This window comes from Electrona antarctica (genome assembly GCF_951216825.1).
Source record: "Electrona antarctica genome assembly, chromosome: 9".
NCBI lineage: Eukaryota > Metazoa > Chordata > Actinopteri > Myctophiformes > Myctophidae > Electrona > Electrona antarctica.
This window is the reverse complement of record NC_136790.1, coordinates 44,041,681-44,062,422: the sequence shown is the minus strand read 5'-3', so window position 1 is coordinate 44,062,422 and position 20,742 is coordinate 44,041,681. Positions and strand designations below refer to the sequence as shown.

The window sequence follows — 20,742 nt, the reverse complement described above, 5'->3', positions numbered from 1 at the left end:
TCAGGAGTCACTTTCATGTTAAATAGATGCGATATTATGTGCAACCATCCAACGATGTTGTGTATCTCTCTTTTGATGTTAACATCAACAATAATGAGTATTCCAACTAGACTGTGAGACATTAAAAGTATGCAGCTGGAGGAGAGTGCCACGTACATCGTGCCATACCATGTCTTGTGTCCTGTCGCTTTCACAGCTCTTTGAAGCCTTCAGCAATTTTCTTCATCTTGTATATTATGTGTGTCGCAGTGTCGGTGTGTGTGTTGCTGTGTGTGTGTGTGTGTGCGCGTGCGTGCGTGCGTGTATGTGCTTGTGTGTGTTTGTGACTGTGTGTGTGTGTGTGTGTGTGTGTGCGCGCGAGTGTGTGTATGCGTGTGTGTCTACGTGTGGCGGCATGTCACAGTATGAGAGTGTGCGCGCACATTTGCTTTTCTTTCTGTTCAGGCATGCTTCGGAGTGTCGCGGTCAGTGTCTGTTTGTCTGTTTGTCTGTGTGTGTGTGTGTGTGTGTGTGTGTGTGTGTGTGTGTGTGTGTGTGTGTGTGTGTGTGTGTGTGTGTGTGTTGTGTGTGCGTGTGCGTGGGTGGCGGTGCATGTGGTGCGCGGAATTCACTCGTTAGTGGTTAGTCATGATCCACCAGGAGGCTGCAGGAACAGAGGAACAGAGGGAAGAGGAGAAAAGAGGGAGGGGAAGATGGATGGACAGAGACAGGGGAGGAAGAGAAGGATGACAAGAAAAGGATTGGGTGGAAAAACAAGGGACCGAATAAAGGGAAAAAACAGAGAAAGAGGGACAGAGATGAACCCATTTAGACCTGAGAACAGATTCTACAAATGTCTTTATAAAATCCTAACAGTTTTCTGAAAAACCCGTTTCTATGTCAGTGGTGCTCAAACCTTTTCATGTCAAGGACTCCCAAAATGATATGTATTTGGCCGCTTTTTACCATTTAATTCCTATTAAAATTCATTGTCTTTGAAAAAAATGTGCCTATTCCCATAACAGGGGCTCTGGCGTGAAAGTTATAAAAATGCTGCTTTACAGTATACATAGATACATAATAGTGCAAACACACAAATAAGTGGAGTGTGGCTCAGAGCCACACTCCACTGAGCAGTGTGGCTCAGAGCCTTAGAGTATATATGAATAGAGACGGCACCCGGAGGAAACCCTGAGGCGAAATGGACATAGTGGCCGAATTTAGTATTGCAGCGCTGGGCCAAACGCATGAACGCGCTGGTCCGTTGACTATCATTGCGCGCGTTCATGATGACACGGGAACGCTGTTTCAGTCCAATGATAGTCAACGGCCAGCGCGTTCATGAGTTTGGCCCAATCAATCCCAGAATGCACTCTGTTCCTACCCGGAAGGAGGAGTGAAATCGCCTCATGCGCTTTTGAGCAACTTAATGCAAGTGGATGGGAGGAGAAATCCGGTGCCGTCTCTATTCATATATACTCTAAGCTCAGAGCCTCAGCCTGATGGCCTCAAAACTCTAGTATCTTTCCCGGTCCATATAGGATATCCCTTTTTGTTGGGACTTTCACACGGGTGACCCGAGATCGAATCCCGGGCGTTACACATATAGGTCCTCATTCACAACGGCGTTTACGCTCATAAAGTGATGTTACGTGAGCGGAGCGTGAGCGGACAGGCATTTACGTGGATTCCCACATTACGTGGGAATTCATGAACTTGAACGTGAACTTGACGGTGACGTTGTTTGGTCGGAAACTCTGCTAAAAGCTGCGCCATCTCTCATGGTCGTGTACGGCTTGCGTAGATTTATTCAGAAGGCTTTAGTCTTCATGCTGAATCAATTAAAAGAAACTGCCCCTGCAAGCCCGACACCTTTTTATTTATTTATTAGGATATTTCTAGCATGCGCGATTGCGCTGCTCACTTGACAGCTTTCTACTCGCAGTGCAACGCGTTGTGAGCTTGTAGATCGGCTCTCGCGGACTTGCGCTGCATGTTAAAAAACAAACTCACAATTATAATAACACTTATCTGCATTCTGCACTGTACGAATCCAACGTTGTTTAGTGTAGTAATGTCTGAAGTATAGGCCTATTGAAATTGTTTTGTTACGGAGCTCCTTTGAGTCAGTCTGACTGTCGGTGTGTGTGTGTGTGTGGGGGGGGGGGGGAATTAGCCCTATATAAAAAATAGAAGACCACATTAGCCTATTTGAATGAATGGCATCAGTGTGTTTGAAAGTCGGCCAGTCATATCATAGTTTTAAGCCAGCTCACCTCCACTCGCGCTTGTTCACAAACATGACGGACAGACAGACAAGAAAGGCTGTTGATGATGATTATTATTACCACTGTAACTCGCTGATCAGCATGTTGACAGAGACTCAGCCAATTAAAGTTTCACGTAGGCCTAAATGCCTTTGCTGCAAGCACCTATCTGCCTCCATTTGCGTCGTAGCATTAATCTATAATAATGTATATTGATCACATGCGGACGCCACACACAGAATAGCCAACTCTTACCTGCAGCTGAGGAAACATACAACGTAGTTGGATCGGATGAAATATAGCCTTAAGTCCAAATCCCACAAGAAAAAAAAGAAAGAAAATATGTCCTGTGTCCATGCATGTCCATATTTGCTTTCCAAATCAGGGCAGGGAATCAATCACCGCAGTAGACTAATCAATAGGGCCTTTTATCATTGCCGAGTTTTAATATAGCATTTGGTCGTGTGGTGAACAGTACAAATTCACTTCTTTCTCATTATGTGAAAGTAACTGTAACATCAGTTAACTTATTAACGTTCTGACATTTAACAAGGAGTGAAGCAATGCGTGCCAAGTTGGCAAGTTTCGTTTATAATTATTATATACATATAACTCGCGCTGTTTGCTTGAAGATCTGTCAGTGCAGAGACCCGCCTGTCAAAATTAACTGCTCTACAAGCTCATCGCGGCTGTTGTATATAATTTAAAACTTGGGAATCCTCTGTGCAGTCTATGATGACGTATTTCGATATTTCCTGTTGCCTTATATGGTCGTGGATGTTCCATCAAACCAGGCGACACCAGGCGAATCGCTTGGAAAAAAATGCGGAAATGATAGACTCGCCGATCCGCACAAATTAAGTGATTACACCTGGTTCCCTGAATAACACGGGACTTAACCGTAGCGTGATCGGACGGATTTTCCGCTATCTATACGCATGACCTTTACGCTTCTGTTACACTCTGGCGTATTTCTCCTTTGTGAATGAGGACCATACTCTGTAGAAATGCATGCATGTGTCTGAAACAGGCCCACACAGTATCACCATCACACACCATACACACCTGGAAGCAGCATGGTAGATACCACTTCTGGATCCTCCAGCATGTCGATGACGCAGCGCTGGAAGTCTTTACTGGTGTTGGACTGCAAGTAACTACAGGGAGGAAGACACAATGGGTCCTCGTTTATCACAAAGAAGTTTCAGCGCACGATTGTAAGCTTGAGCAACCTTAAAGTAGGCCATGTATGGCCTACTTGTGCGCAAGGCGCAAGTTGGCACCTCGACAGAGTGCATTTCTAGTTTCTTCTTGTATTTTAAATATCTATGGTGGAGCTGGGTCACTATGGCCTAAGGGCCCATATTCCAGCAGACTCAGCAGAGGTCTGGGCAGAAACTCCCCAGCACAGCGGCAGTATATTGCTTATTGAAGGGAGGTAACGTGCCAATTTAACGCCTCAATCAGCTCAAAATCTGTGGTTTCACTGAGAGGTGCTGACAGCTGTACTCTGAACAGCCTTGGGCTATATAAACTGCTTAGACAGCACTCGCTCTCCTCGGTGGACACACTGTGGCTGGTGGCTATACCACCCAACTTTCTGCGGGTTATGTACTGTACTGTATGTTATGTGAAATGGTGCATTACTGACTCTCGTTTGGTATCCCTCATAAGGCCTATTCATACTCCAGTGGTTCCCAAACTTTTTCATGTCAAGGACCCCCAAAATGATACTAATCAGCCAGCCTATTTGAAAATATATGCCAAGATTTCTACGGCATTTCTATCTCTGGGACCCCAGTTAATTTAACCAAATGGACCCTAACGGGTCCATTTGGTTCTATTTGTACACTCTCTGAGTTACAGACCCATAAGGGTCCACTTGGTTCCTAACTATCATTTAGCTGGGGACCCCCTGGAACCCCCTCAAGTACCCCTGGGGGTCCCCGGACCCCACTTTGGGAACCACTGGATTAGGTGACCACCGAAACAGTGGTTAGTAAAAAACATAGAGATGTGTTTGGGTGAGTTTGGCGAGTCGCTATATCACCGTGGGCCGGCGTGACGTCATGTCGTAGTTTTCAGTGGTCAACTTATCACCTAAAAGTGGAGTATGAATATAGGTCTGAATAGGCAACATAGGGCAATGAGTAGGCTCATTGGAAAATACCCTGGTTTAATTGTGCAGGGGAACCTTTGTTGGGCATGTGTTTGCAACAGTTCCCTATCAAGAATAAAAGTCTGCATACCAATTTCTGCTCCCAGACATAAATATATTTTACTCAAATGTGGTAACGTTTTGGGCCGAAGCCCTTCCTCAGACCTTCAAACGTTACCACAATTATTAAGTAAAATATTTACTTTGTTTGATCCAGCACCCAGCCTATTAAGGTATAGATGTGCGAGGCTATATCACTTTTAGTCCAATAACCATGAAGTTCATATCCCTATAACATCTCTCTAGTGTAATAGATAGTACAGAAATAATACTTCAAATGGCCCTTTCATAGAGGACTGATGTGTGCGGCATGTACACAGGGAGAAATATGAAAGACAAAAACAGACCAATAAAATTATAACACGATGTACTGTGAGAGAGATGCAAGGAACCAGAAATCAGACAGCATACACAGTCAAAAATATCTTCCTTTCTTCTCTGTGTTCTCTTTCCAATATTTACCAACCTCAACCTTGGATTAGTGTAGTATTCTCCATTTACAGAATCAAATAACCATGTAAATAATATAAATGAGTTACATTTGAATCTGAACTGCAATTGAACTTGTGCTATTTGACTTTGTTTTGAATGTAGCAAAACATGCCACTGATATTTAGAAAGCTAGATCAAGAGGCAAATTAGCTTGGTGTCACCGTCACGGAGCGGTGGCAGTTATCATGGGAGAAACATTGGAAATATTTTTAATTAAATGGGTAGAGGAATGTATGCCTTTTCACCACTGCCTCTAGAGTGCTAGTGTAAAGGCACTTATTTGATCTCACCGTGATTACTGCTATTTACATTTACTGCTATTTTCCCTCCAGAGTCCAGTCTGTCAGGATCTGCCTTCCGTGTGTTGTTTTTGTTGTTCTTGAAACTTACTCTGAATTAATGCTATGGTGTTCTTGAATCTTATTTTGAAGTGATGCTTTGCATTTCCTGTTTTCCATTGTAGTTGTTTCCTGCTTTGTATCACCTTCCCTGATTTGTGGTTCTTTGTTTCACCTGTGTCTTGTTTTCCCCAGCCAATCCTTGTGTTGTTTCACCTGTGTCTTGTTTTCCCCAGCCAATCCTTGTGTTGATTTGATTTGAGTTCACCTGTGTCCTGTTAATCTTGTTGCCTATTTAAGCCCTGTGTTTGGTTGTGTTCTTTGTTGTATTATCGTCGTGTAAACCTGAGTTTCCAAGTCTTTGTTTGATGGTGTTGCTCTCCTGGAAATAAACATCCACTTCAAGATTCTGACTTCCTCGCATTTGGGTCCTAATTCAAATACATCCTGACACTGTCTGTGATTTATTTAAGCAATATTACACAAGAGGGCGTTCTTTATCGTCATTATGCACGCCTGTGCGGGCGAGTTCCGAAATTAAGGCATCGCAGAAGTGGTTTATCGTGGTTAAAGCACGGCTAGAAAGCTGTTTCAACCAATCAGATTGCTTCCTCGAAACGACCTGTTGTATTAATTATCAATAATGACCACCCAGCCAGACATTATCCCTTGCTTAATCCATTCAATTTCCAACCGAATGGCTTGGATGTAAACACCATGGGCCAGATTCACCAAGGAAATTCACGACCAGGTGTAAATGAAGTGTGTAAATGAGTGTGTGCAATCTGTACGCTCAATCTCACGTGTCATTCACCAAAGGTGGTGTAATGGCTTCATTTGTGCGTATCGTGAATGTAGCAAATTTTTGTCTCACAGTCACGGGGACTCGTGATTTCCCAAGCGTTTCGCACGGTTTCACCGTGTGTAGTGCAACGGTGCACTAGAGATGGAGTGCCACGTTTTTTTTTTAGTTTTCCATGTCTCTATGAGGTGACAGTACTTCCTTAGACCCCTGGTGTGGTTTTTATGTGAATATGTCTTCCCTTTGTATTTAGGGTTTCTTCCTGGAGGCTGAAACCTTGACCGTCAAACGTGCCAATGAAATAAACAGTGATAGTGTGACGAATTATTATCACACGCACCCACCCACGCACCTCCTCCTCCTCATTTTCATTGTTTTAACATAACGTACGATAACCTTTGTGGGCGGAGCTGCCACACACATGTGAAGATGGCGGCGGCAGGTTGACAGCTGTCAAACAGTCATTTCACACCAGTTTTTAAACAACAAACGTGATCTTGGCTGAATGTCTGTGAAAAAGACCCCCACCCCCCTCTTTAACCTCACGTCACCCTAGGCAGAGTGCGTGTGTACAGAGTGCGTGTGTACAGAGTGCGTGTGTACAGAGTGCGTGTGTACAGAGTGCGTGTGTACAGAGTGCGTGTGTACAGAGTGTGTGTGTACAGAGTGCGTGTGTACAGAGTGCGTGTGTACAGAGTGCGTGTGTACAGCGTGTGGTACTAAAGCAGTGATGACTGCTTTAGTACCAACTCAGTCCAAGTTAATATGGGATAAAAAAAGAAGAAAGAAAAAAAGTACAATATTTAAGATGTAGTGGAGTAGAAGTAAAAGTATTGGAAATTGTAAATACTCAAGTAAAGCACAAATACCTCAACATTGTACTTAAGTACAGTACTTAAGTAAATGTACTTAAGTAACTTCCTTCACTGAAAATAGCCAATCCACAAGCACACAATGCATGTAGTTGTGGTGGTGCGCAAAAGAGCGGGAGAGATAGAGGGCCCGATTAAGCAAGTCGAAAAACCCATGCGGTAATACAGATTTTGGCCTCGCTCTGCGCCTTTTCGTATTATGGAAGCCGTGGTGAACGCTCACTCATATGGAATACCACGTTCCTGAATATTTTAGCATTGGGGGAGTGTCCATATGTTAATTATTTTCGCTTTGCGCTATTTGCTATTAAGCCCCTTGACCTAAAAACCCTCAGCGCATACCGTTTCCACCTGCGTCTGACCACCTCTTAAATGCAAAAGGCACTGTTTGATTTTACACTTGAGAGTGTTGCCATGTCTGTAAGCGGCTTCTTTTTCTGTAAAGTTGCTTGTAAATATTGGTAGTTGTGGTTGCTTTTCTTGTTTCTAAAGTGCTTATTTGGGCTTTTCTCCTAATGTTGTTTAAACCAGTGATCCTCACACAGCGACATTCCCATGTCAAGGACCCCCAGATGAATGCATTTGCCCAACTAAGCCAGTGACCCCCATGACAGATTTGTGTTTTTAAATGTTTCAATAACATTTTTCAAAAATATTCCACAATTGTCACTTTTTTCAAAGATTACTTTTGAAAATAGCAGATCTACCAGCTCACAATGCATCACATTCATTCATTAAAACTATGAACTCTGACTGCAGGGGGATATATATTTATAATGATCATTATAACAATGTGCAAGAAAATATGTAAAAAGAAGGAAGAACTTTATATTTGTGGACAATCAAAATATGCTTGAAATTTTAATGGTGGTGTCATTAAAATGAATCTTGATATGGCAGACTCACTATCTAGAAAATAAAAACATGGCACTTCATTTAAAATAGGTTGCTGACCCCTGTTATATGCGATTCTTTTGGGAGTATGTTTATAGACCTATTTACTTGTTTCTATGAGACATGGCAACAGCGAGCTTTCTGGCTTTCTGGCTTTCTGTTCAAACGTTGAGATTGTTAAGGGTCATATATCGCTAATTTCTCAACCTTTTTTAAAAATTAAAACATCTCCATAATCATTGGGAAGTTTGCTTTCATACGCTGTATCACACCCGACTCAATTCTTCTTCAATAAAATGCTACGAGCGAAGACCATAACATTGGGGCCGCAGCAAGACTCGAATGAAATAAAGTTATTTTACTGGTGTTTTTCAATAGAAACAAATAAAGAGCGTGTGTGCAACAGTGCATATACGTGCATGCACTATAGGCTATATTTCCTCCTTGTCGGGATGGTGTGCTCTTCACAGCTTGTCAGCACAGTTTGTCTTTCATATTATTATTATAATTTTTGATATTATAAATACTCATGGTTCTCTCATTTCTCAACCGTTTTTTAAAATGTAAAAATCCCCATATTCCTTAGGAATCTTGCTTTCATTCGCTGTATGGTATATGGTTCTATTTTTATCGAATTAAACAATATCAAACTAACTTGTATGTTCGGGGGTTAGACGATTCTGGGAACATTACGCATGGATTGCCAATTTGCCAGCCAATGCTGCGTATCTACTCGCAGTTCCATTCCGATCTGAAAGGTATAGGTAGGTGCCATTTCAAAGGCTTAGTTATTCATTTATGAATCAAATGAACTAGAATAAAGATTTTTACAGCTGTTTTTCATGCTTAGAACAGAAACAAATGAAGTGATGATGTGCGTATATCTCCCTCCATTAGCATATGGCTGCGCCGCCGCCGCTGTAATGACTTTCCAATTAACACTGCAAGTTACTTAACAAAATAGAGACATAGGCCTACAAGCTATGCACATCATGGCTGTGACAGCTTGTGGATCTGTTCTTTTGAGGCATAAAGGTGACAGCATGCAGTGCAATAGGAATAATTAACCCAAATGTGACAAAGTCATGTCATGTCTATGGTGCCAGTCTGCAGAAATGTAATACCACTTGCAGAAAAGGGCGCATTCCGTATGAGGACATCAGCTGACTCGTAAAGAGAATAGTACGGACATGTTCATTGGGTAAGCCTCAAAACTCCCTAAAACACTCCCATGACGAAAGCGCTTCTTACCAGGCCCATAATTGTAATATGACATTGCCCACGCCTCCACGTCTTAAAAACTGTAATATGATATGTAATTAGATTTCACCTGCTTAATCGGGCCCAGAGAGTGTGACAGACTGGATAAGAGAAAGAGAGAGAGAGAGAGAGAGAGAGAGAGAGAGAGAGAGAGAGAGAGAGAGAGAGAGAGCGCTTACATGTGTGTTCCTGCAACATAAGAGATGGGCCATCTGTTCCTCCTCAGTAACAGGGGACGCTTCCACCAACAAGCTCAGAAGCACAGCCAGTATCTGACTGTCACACACACACACACACACACACACACACACACACACACACACACACACACACACACACACACACACACACACACACACACACACATACACACGCACGCACGCACACACCGTACCCACCTCATCCAGGAGAGGCGGTCTTGCCAGAACTCATACATAATGTAGCACGACTTCCCTGGGAGCTTCTGAACTGACACCCTGAAGGAAGGAGCACCGGGGAGGACAGAGAGAGAGAGAGAGAGAGAGAGGGAGGAAGAGAGAGAGAGAGAGGGAGGAAGAGAGAGAGGAAGAGAGAGAGAGAGAGAGGGTAAAGGGTAAACAACACCAAAGAATTTATGAACGCCTAGTATCAAAACCATTGTTTAGGTGATGGACTATGAGCGGCTAGTATCTAAACCACCGTTTAGGTGATAGACTATGAGCGCCTAGTATCTAAACCACCGTTTAGGTGATAGACTATGAGCGCCTAGTATCTAAACCACCGTTTAGGTGATAGACTATGAGCGCCTAGTATCTAAACCACTGTTTAGGTGATGGACTATGAACGCCTAGTATCTAAACCATTGTTTAGGTGATGGACTATGAGCGCCTAGTATCTAAACCATTGTTTAGGTGATGGACTATGAGCGCCTAGTATCTAAACCATTGTTTAGGTGATGGACTATGAGCGCCTAGTATCTAAACCATTGTTTAGGTGATGGACTATGAGCGCCTAGTATCTAAACCATTGTTTAGGTGATAGACTATGAGCGCCTAGTATCTAAACCACCGTTTAGGTGATAGACTATGAGCGCCTAGTATCTAAACCACTGTTTAGGTGATAGACTATGAGCGCCTAGTATCTAAACCACTGTTTAGGTGATAGACTATGAGCGCCTAGTATCTAAACCATTGTTTAGGTGATGGACTATGAGCGCCTAGTATCTAAACCATTGTTTAGGTGATGGACTATGAGCGCCTAGTATCTAAACCATTGTTTAGGTGATGGACTATGAGCGCCTAGTATCTAAACCATTGTTTAGGTGATGGACTATGAGCGCCTAGTATCTAAACCATTGTTTAGGTGATAGACTATGAGCGCCTAGTATCTAAACCACCGTTTAGGTGATAGACTATGAGCGCCTAGTATCTAAACCACTGTTTAGGTGATAGACTATGAGCGCCTAGTATCTAAACCACTGTTTAGGTGATAGACTATGAGCGCCTAGTATCTAAACCATTGTTTAGGTGATGGACTATGAGCGCCTAGTATCTAAACCATTGTTTAGGTGATGGACTATGAACGCCTAGTATCTAAACCATTGTTTAGGTGATAGACTATGAGCGCCTAGTATCTAAACCACTGTTTAGGTGATAGACTATGAGCGCCTAGTATCTAAACCACTGTTTAGGTGATAGACTATGAGCGCCTAGTATCTAAACCACCGTTTAGGTGATAGACTATGAGCGCCTAGTATGGGTGAGCCTTATAAGCCCAAATAAAAAAGGAACAACCCTGTCAGTCTCATTCTACACTTCTTTAACACACCAAAAAACATTATCCGACCAATACTATAAAACCTATAGAGCGCCGAAGTCCTGACGCCACTCGCTCATCCCCTGGTTTCCCCTGGTTCGCGGAAGTTTTTCTCTTTGGAGAATAACATGCCCCCCCCCCATGGGGATTACAATGCAAATAAAAAGTACATGAACCCGTGGACTTAGCGCCCTCTACCGATATTGACGTCAGACTTCGGTGCTCTATACTTACATGCATGGAGATGATGAATGATGAATTGCATTTTTATAGCGCTTTTCCAAGTGCTCAAAGCGCTTTACAATGGTTCATTCAGTCATACATTGGGAGGTGAAGCGGCGAACAGTCGACGCCAGCGTCCTCACTTCCCACATTCACACACCAATGGTGGCAATTAACCCTTACAGCGCTAGCATTTATTGACAAATTAGGATCTAATTCACGCCAGCATTTGTTTCATTTGAGCTCTTATTTTGAAAAGCCACATTTCCAGACTTCCGGTAGGGAGCTTATCCTAGGAAGTTTAACAGGTCCCGTTCAACTGTTGTTTACAATATGGGTCCATGCCAGTGCACTTGGGGGCTCCTCATCGCCGGCTCTGTGCCGTCAAAGAAACGCTGTTTTGACCAAAATGTCATCTGGGACAAGAAATAGGAGATACAGGCGATAGGCCTATCTCACAGCCCGCTTTCCACGCCCACTTCCGGTAAATAGTGGTGTCTTTAACATTAGCATTTACACGTTTTTTTCTCTGGAGAATCTAAGTACATTTTCTAATGTAAAAATGTGACAGACCAATATTATTATGAAGCAAACAAGATGGTAAATCAGCTCGAACAGATAGAACAAACCTTACCTTGAGAAAACAAAAGTTGTAGACTTCTTAAATGACCTCTGTTAACATGTAGCGTCTATGGAGTGACGTCACGCTATCACCACTAACCCCGAAAGGGGGCGTATTAAGGGGGGCGGGGAAATTCTGTGAGATAGGCTTATTGAAAGAAATGGATAGAATGGATTATTATGGCGACGACGATCTAAGATGGACGATCTATTGTTAGTGTTGTGCTAACAACATAGCTAGCTAACCGGCTAACGTAAGTAGCATTATGGCTCGATTGATCGAATGCACTATAAAAGCGCAATTGCCATTAATCAACGGCAATGGCGTTAAGCGTCAGTATCAAAATTAGGCTTCAATTGACTTTAATCAACGGCAATGGCGCTGAAAGTATTAAGCTCACACCGATGTAAGGGTTCAGTGTCTTTGCCCAAGGACACTTTGAGATATGTTTTAAGCGTTCCACTCACTGCAGGTTGTCGGAGTGGTCGTTGGTGGCGTCGCTGTAGCTCTTCAGAACATTCCGGAAGTCTTCCAGGTGTTCCTCTGCCACGGTCATCTGCCTCTGGACCAGCAGGATGTTCTGGTGGGCACCCAGAAAGACCAGACAGAAGCAGTGTTGATCAATGTTGTTTTAGCCATGGTCTTTTGAATAGTTTTCATTTAGTTTTAGTCACCTGTCGTGTCTAGTTTTAGTCGACTAATTCTACAGTCGATTTAGTCGACTAAAATGTATTTGTAATGGCTGATTTTACACTTTCTGAAAATAGGCGATCTACAAGCTCACAACGCTTTGCGTTGCTTGTAGATCGCCTATTTTCAGCATGCAACCAAGTGTAAAATTAGTTGTGTCTTTTACTTATGCCGGATCTCTTGTCCACTAGTCCCTTCCTAACATTTTCTAGTTTTTATTTGTTGACGAAATTGTCAGTATATTTAGTCTTAGTCATCATAGCTTATAGTGTATATTTCGTTTTTACTTAGTTTTCCTCAGTGAAAAAAGGTAGTCGACGAACACTTTTCGTTATAGTTTTAGTCGACGAAATCAACACTGGGCAGCACTTAACCACTTCTAACGCTATACACTGTACCTCGTTGACGGGGGTCCCCCAAGGGTCTATCTAAACTGTATTTAGTCCCTACTCTTTTTCCCTCTAGTCTACACCAAAGCTGAAATAGCCATTATACAACTAGATTATACAAGAAATTATACATTATACAATTATACATTATACAAGAAATAGCTCACCACGTGTTTGGCCGAATATGGTCAGCATTCTTTACGGCCAGAATAGGAACGCTATCTAAGATTTCATATGGTTATGAGTGGCGTGTTTTTCCCTCGCCTACGTGCTTTCCTTCACCTACGTATGCATGTTGCCATGGTGGTGTGTGGGGAGGAGGAGAGGTGTGCAATCAGGGACGTTCAAGAGTGTTAGAGAGGCAGGGGCTGAAATCCCGTAAGAGGGCACTTTTGGACAAAAATATTGAAAATAGCTGATCTACAAGCTTGTAGATCAGCTATTGTCGGGGAGCAACCCAGCACTCTTTAGCTAGTGGAGATGCGGTGTGTACGACATGGATTTCTAAACAAATTTGTTCAACGCAAAATTCTGTGTTCAAGTTCAGGAGACTTCGGGAAAAAAGCAATTCTCCTGAATGCTGCCTTCCGGCATGGCATGGAAAGGAGAGTAATTTCCATTTCTTTCACCATCACCACCATAGTAAATGCTGCATTCGTGGTCTGGAAAGGGCAGTTGTTTTACAGGCAGGTAAAAGGGCAGGGGCTGAAGCCCACGTTGATGTCTATGTGTGCACGTCCCTGTGTGCAATACTAGGTTTGCAAATCAGCAGAGCACTGCATTTTTGGGGGTCATCAAAGACCACGTTTTGCACTGTCCGCTGCCCGCCTGCTTGGACCAAGGGCAACATAGACGGAGTGCCAACTGCTATTTTTGGCACAATGTAGTATAGTGCATGGAGGGCCCACCCAGACAACTCTAAAATCACCACAAACATGCTTTGCGGAAGTTTGCATGCCTGATAACAACCGTGCATGTGTACAAACAACCCCCGACCCTCATGCTAATCACACATCTGTCTACAGTCACGCCAGATGACAACACCTCATGCCATCTGTGGACATGTGGTGGTGTAGAACGCGTGTCGAATTTGAAGTTGGTGGTGGCGAACGGTTCTCGAGTTTTGTGAATTACAACAGTACATGCACGCACGCACGCACGCACGCACGCGCGCGCGCACGCACGCACGCACACACACACACACACACACACACACACACACACACAGAGACTTATGGAGTTCTGTGTCAGGCATGCCCAAATATGGAGTGCCCTTTCCAGAGCCCGGGCAGAGGCCTTTTTGGAGGCGGTTCTGGACAACCGTGGGTCCGACCCGACTCGACATGCACCGGCCACTGCACCCCCTGCAGTGGTGTGTCATTTGAAGTCGGTGGGGCGAACGGTTCTCCAGTTACGTGGATTACAGACGTACAGTCAGACGTACGTATACACACAGAGACTTGGTGCATTTATAGTTAGATTAATATTATCACACTGACACTAGTAACTAAAGCTGTCAAACAAATGTAGTGGAGTAAAAAGTATACAATAGCCTATATGTGGCTCTGAGATGTAGTGGAGTAGAAGTATTGAATATCAAGAAATATTTCCACTAGACCACTACTACCAAACAGCCATGCATGGGGGCTTTGACTATAGACTATTTTTATGTAAACTAACCATTTTTCATAAAAACATTTTGTATGGTCTGAGCAGACCCAAATTGGAGCCTGCAGAGCAGATGTCTGCTAAGTAAGGACTTGATGAGGTCATTTTTGTCCACCAACGTTGTTTATCTGGGAGATTATGAATTGGGTTCATGGGAACGGGGTTCAACTGAGAAATGCTTCTCAGAGGACCATGAGCGTCATACATATTAAATGCATTTATTTCCTCCAGAGAGAATGTGCATCATCTTCTCTTGGCTGCCTATAGTGTGAGGCTGATGTGTTGTGGATGACTGCATGCATCCCCCCCCCCCGTGCACCCCCCCACCCCCCTGTGCTGTTGGGAGATATTCAGCTCCCGAGTCTTTGCTTCCAAGACGGTGTGGAGATTACCAGCTCTCAAAGGAAATGAAAAGTGATCATTTGATTGCTCGTGATTGAATCCACCTGCAACACTGCACCAGCTGACGTACAATATATCGTCGTCGCCGACGGGTGGTGGAAACCTTGCATGTCCAAAACTGTTTTAGAAAATTGTAACAATGACACGAGTATCATTAACTGCACTGTCTCCATTGTGCATCTGTCCACCCCTTAGCTCCCCCTTTTTTATTTTAATTATTAGTATTATTATTTACATGTATGTTTCTCTGTCACAACCTCGCGGCCGTTGTTTTCGTTCGTTTACGATGTACTTATGTCGGACCCCCAAATTAACACTAATCAGCCCGCGGACCCCCATTTGAAAAGATACGCCAGGGACCCCCATGAGAGAAGGTTTTTACGGCTCTAGCAGTGATTCTCAACCCGTTTAATTTCAAGGACCCCCAGTTTGACATGCATTAGTATACGGACGGACCCCCCATTTAATGGCATTTCTATCTCTGGGACCCCCAATTTATATTGTAAAATCAATGTTAATTTAACTCTGAGAGTGTACAAATGGAACCAAATGGACCCGTTTGTGTCCATTTGGTTCCATTTGTACACTCTCAGAGTTACAGACCCATAAGGGTCCATTTGATTCCTAACTATCAGTTAGATGGGGACCCCCTGGAACTCCCTCAAGGACCCCTGGGGGTCCCCGGACCCCGCCTTGGGAACCACTGGTTCAGACTGTCATGACTGGTTGGCGTTTCAGAGTATGGGGTCAGGCGCCCATTGGCTTAGGGGCAGCCAATCATGACTAAGTCACTGTCTATAGGGGCTAGGGGCTGTTGATTGCCAGATTTTCACCTGGCAACAAATGTAGTTATTTAGTCACACGTTCCTGTCTGTAGTGTACACCCACAGATTGAACCACTGTAGTAGAGTAGGCCTATACAATTACAACAGTAATCCCTTCCCATCCCTTGACTCCTTCAAAACCGCTCTCAAAGGGCACCTAAGGACGACTGCAATTCAAAACTGGCCCCCGTAAAATCTGAATCCCCCCCACTGCCCACCCCTTTTCCCCCTCACTGTATATGTTTCTTTTCCCTTTTTCCCTTCTTTATGATTAATTCCTGTTCTGTTCTTTGGCTATATATATATATATATATATATATATATATATATATATATATATATAAATGTGTACATGTTTTGATGAATTGAACAAGGTGGTCCCTCTTGAAAAACTAGTGTAATGCTTTATTGGGTAGTCCACTCACAGTCAACAGTTTTTTGTATTGAGTTGTGCTTGAAATGTACTGGAATTCTGCAAACTGTTAATACATATTTCAATCAATCAATCCATAAAATACCAAATCCATCTGTCATCATCTACCACGGCCCACTGACTGTTGACTGCACTTCACACCAGTGTCGACTGTTTTCCCCCCAAAATAGAGCCATACGTGTCGAAACTTTATCTGCACCAAAATAACTGCGTTGCCATGATACCTCTGAAGTGACAGATTTTAGAAGTGTGCATTTATGCATTTATATTCTGCATCATCGTCCCTTTCTTTGTACTCTAATGTATCTATCTCGAATGAAAGGAATTCTTTCATGCAGAATTTGTCTCTAGACTGGCACGATCTTTGACACGTTTGACAGATGCAACAATGTCAAATGTGATTGCCGTTGGATTGGCGCATGCAGTAAAAAAATAAAAAGTGAGTCGTCTTCTCCTATAGTTACTGCTGCTGAGTCTTAATGCTGAGTCACAGACTTATCTTTAGCAGCTGCTAAGGCCTTCATACAGTTGGAGGCCATCGATATTGTCCTTTTCTTTTTGCTGAGTTTTGCGTGATCTGCGCAAAAGGACAGTTAACCCATTTTGGGCGGGAACCCCTTTTGGTGTTTTAAACATGTTATAATTTAGCTATTGGAAAATAGCAGATCTACAAGCTCATAGCGCGCCACCGAGTGGCGCGCTACGAGCTTGTAGGTCTGCTATTTTTGAAAAATCGTGAAAATATTTATTTCAGAAAACTGGAGGATTTAGAAGGAGGTCAGGCCTAAATGGGTCAAATGATAAGGGACAATATCGGTGGCACCCAACTGTACTTCTCCAAGACTAATGCACTGCAACTCTGAGAATACAACTGCATTCAGGTCAATTTATGGAGTGCCTTAGTTTTAACTTTTTCCATTCACATCCCTACTGGTACAAGTCTAACCCTATTATATAACAGTTAGTTTATATCGTAGGTTAAATAATTCCCTCCCACATTTTCCTATTTTTTACCTCATGTATGTTTAAAGCTGTCCATAATTATATGCAGATGATTTATTAATTTATTTAAAAAATCTGGATGGATGAGCTCCTTGGAAATGTATGGTCGGTTCTCAGGCTATGAACTCAATGTGGATAAAACACAGATACTCCCTTATAATTACAAGCCCTCAGAAGAAACAAAAGAGCGTTACCCTTTCAATTGGAACTCGAAATCAATTAAATATCTGGGAATAAGGTTGACTAAGGACCTATCTAAACTCTATGAAGCAAATTATCAACCCATAATCACACAAATTAAAAAAGATATAGAGAGATGGTCTCTGTCACCCTTGGACTTAAGTTCTAGAATAGAAGCAGTCAAGATGAATGTTGTACCTAGGATATTATATTTCTTTCAGTCTCTACCAGTGGAGGTGCCTGTCAAACAGTTTTGTGAATGGGACAAAATGATATCTAGATTTATCTGGAACGGAAAAAAAACGAGAATCAGATTCCAAACTGTACAACTCCCTAAAGAAAGAGGGGGACTATCCCTTCCTAACCTGAGGGATTACTATTATGCGTCTCAATTAAGACATTTAATATGTTGGTGTGATGATGAATGCGAGGCAAAATGGAAAGCTTTGGAAATTAATTCAATCAACATCCCTATTCAGACTTTAATTGGGAATAAAGATCAGGCTAAGTCCTACTATGATATCTTAGACCCATTCACAATATTTACTTTAAATATCTGGTTCAAAGTCGTGAAACAGTTCAGAATGGAGAGGACAATCAGGGTGTTGAGGTGGCCCGCTTACAATCCAGATTTTAAGCCTGGTGTGTATGATCAAACTTTCAGGCGATGGGCTCGGTATGGTTTTTCCTCTTACTGTACTGCCATGAATGGCAATGTGTTTTTGAATTTGGAACAATTGAAAAATAGGTGTATGTGTATAGATAACAAGGATTTTTTTTAGATACCTTCAAGTACGAGAGTACTTCATGGGGGAGGTGAAAGCTTCCGAGCCGGTGGCCTCAAACGATCTCATAGTCATACAGGTTTTTATTCAGGCATAATCATGAGTCCAAAAGAGTAGTGTCTAGTGTATACAATGCCTTGGTTTCAGCTATGGCCAACTCCACAGAATACATTCAAACTAATTGGGAAAAAGAGTTGGAGATTACCATCACTACAGAGGAATGGGTAAATATGTGCAAAACACAAATTACGTCCACCAACTCAAGAATGTGGAGAGAATTCTGTTGGAAGAACCTAATGAGATTCTTTATTACACCTAAAATGAAGTCAAGACAATTGAAAACAGAACAGCCATGCTGGAGACAGTGTGGCCACAAGGGAGCGGGCCACGCTCATATATTCTGGACTTGTCCTAAAATTCAGAAATACTGGCAGGATATCCACTCCACCTTGGAGACCATTCTGTGTTTTGAGATACCTCTGACTTGTTCCTTCTTATTGCTGGGAAATATCCCTGAAGAGTTTCTAATACATGATAAATATTTAATCAACATCCTCTTAGCAACAAGTAAGAAAGCGATCACACGACGCTGGTACCAACAGGACCCACCAACGAAAGTACATTGGATGGACATTACTGAGGAACTGTATGTTATGGAAAAACTAACATTCATACTTAGACTACAAGAGGATAAGTTCTACAAAAAGTGGGAAAAGTGGGATCTCTTCTCTCAGCCTAGCGATAATGCAATAGGATTTCAATGAATGTATCTTGTAATATGAAAAATGCAGCTTTGTCTTTTGTTTTTTGTTTTTGTCTTCCTCTTTTTGTTCTTTTTTTTTTTCGTCTTTTCATCAATAAAAATTAAGTGAAAAAAAAAAAGAAAGAAAAAGCTGTCCATAATATACAGTGTTTTTTTTAACGTATGTCTTGTTATTTCAGACATTAGGCCGGTGTCCGTTGGGCAACTGCATGCCTACTCGGGAACAATGCAAGTAGCTGATGTATAAAATATAGGGTTAAAGTGGATTAAAGTGATTTCTATATTAACCAACGTTGCTGGGGGCTCCCTGGAACCCCCTCAAGGACCACTGAGGAAAAAAAAGAAAAAAAGCCATTTTCCAACTGAATGGCTGGAAAATGGAAATGAAGAATTTCCATAGTACACATAGTACATGCATAAACCTTCCTTAATGATTATATCTGGTTTCAGTATTCATTTATGATATTTTCTCTATAATTAAGGTTATTTTTGCAGTCAGTTTGTATTGGGGGCGGGGCGGGGTGGGGCGGGGGTCGCGAGACATGGCCAAAGCATTTCCGGGGTCCCCAGCCAAAAACGTTGAGAACCCCTGGCATAATGCAAGGGTTCTCAACGTTTTTGGCCGGGGACCCCCGGAAATGCTTTGGCAATGTCTCGGGACCCCCGCCCCGCCCCCTCCCGACCCCCAATACTGCTACAATAACCCCCCAATACTGCTACAATAACCTTAAACCATTTTGGGCGGGAACCCCTTTTGGTGTTTTAAGCATTGTTATAATTTAGCTATTGAAAAATAGCAGATCTACAAGCTCATAGCGCGCCACCGAGTGGCGCGCTATGAGCTTGTAGGTCTGCTATTTTTTTTTTGGAAAATAATTTGGGGACCCCCTAAAATAATTTGGCGACCCCCCGAGGGGTCGCGACCCACGGGTTGAGAACCCCTGGCATAATGGACTCGATGATGAGTGACCATGCTGCTTTCAAGCGCTTTTCATTTCTTCATTTTTCCAATAAATTAACTGAATATCAGTTGATCGAATGGGGACTAAAATACGCGGTGGCTCAGGGGTAGAGTGCCTGGATGGGAACCGCAAGGTTGCCAGTTCGAACCCGGGCTCCCCCAGAGTTACTGTCGAAGTGTCCTTGAGCAAGACACTGAACCCCTAATTGCTCCCGATGTGTTAGTTGGTGCCTTGCATGGTTTCCGCTGCCATCGGTGTATGAATGGGTGAATGTAATGGGTGAATGTAATGCACAATCTATGTAAAGCGCCTTGGATAAAGGCGCTATATAAATGCACCATTTACCATTTACAATACACTACAGTGCTGTACTTTATGTTTAACATGGAAAACAACAGGTCTGTTTGTTTGCTCACAAGCTTGCATAATGCCTCATAAGCATGGGGGAACTGCAATTACTTCACTGCGGGGCTGTTTATGCACTTACACATGCATTATTATCCAACTGCCGTGCAAGGCTCTAGCTTCTAACTATAATGTTCCATTCTAAATGAGTATGCAACTGGGAGTGTGTGTATAGTGAGAGAGATGATGGCTGTGATGTAGTCTCTAGGAATATTTCAGCACTTGTGATGCAATGTTCTCAAAATACAGCTTGACCTTGATGGTGGTATTCCATCAAGATGTCTCGAAAGTGTTCGGTGTTTCAGCAGGATGTATTGCTATGCAATTTCACACAAAATATTTTTTTCTGTTGCCAAGCAACCCTTAACTGTCTAGCTGGGGGGAGCGGGATAGTATACGGTACATAAGTTTGCGTTGTTGTCTATATTGTCCTATAGAGACAAGTGTGAATATGTTTTAACTTTTAAATGTTCAGACAT

At 42.7% G+C, this 20,742-nt stretch overlaps 1 protein-coding gene across 1 annotated transcript in view; it reads right to left on the bottom strand.

Moving 5' to 3' along the window:
- Positions 1–562: 562 nt before the first annotated feature.
- The window catches only part of necab3 (N-terminal EF-hand calcium binding protein 3), a gene marked incomplete at its 5' end in the record, with an annotated part of 84,085 nt that continues 63,905 nt past the window's right edge, over positions 563–20,742 (bottom strand). The window contains 4 exons of the mRNA XM_079510417.1: positions 563–643; positions 3,312–3,403; positions 9,521–9,598; positions 12,228–12,340. Coding sequence (XP_079366543.1) covers positions 615–643; positions 3,312–3,403; positions 9,521–9,598; positions 12,228–12,340 — 312 coding nt within the window. The 3' untranslated portion in view covers positions 563–614. The remainder of the gene's footprint in view (positions 644–3,311; positions 3,404–9,520; positions 9,599–12,227; positions 12,341–20,742) is intronic.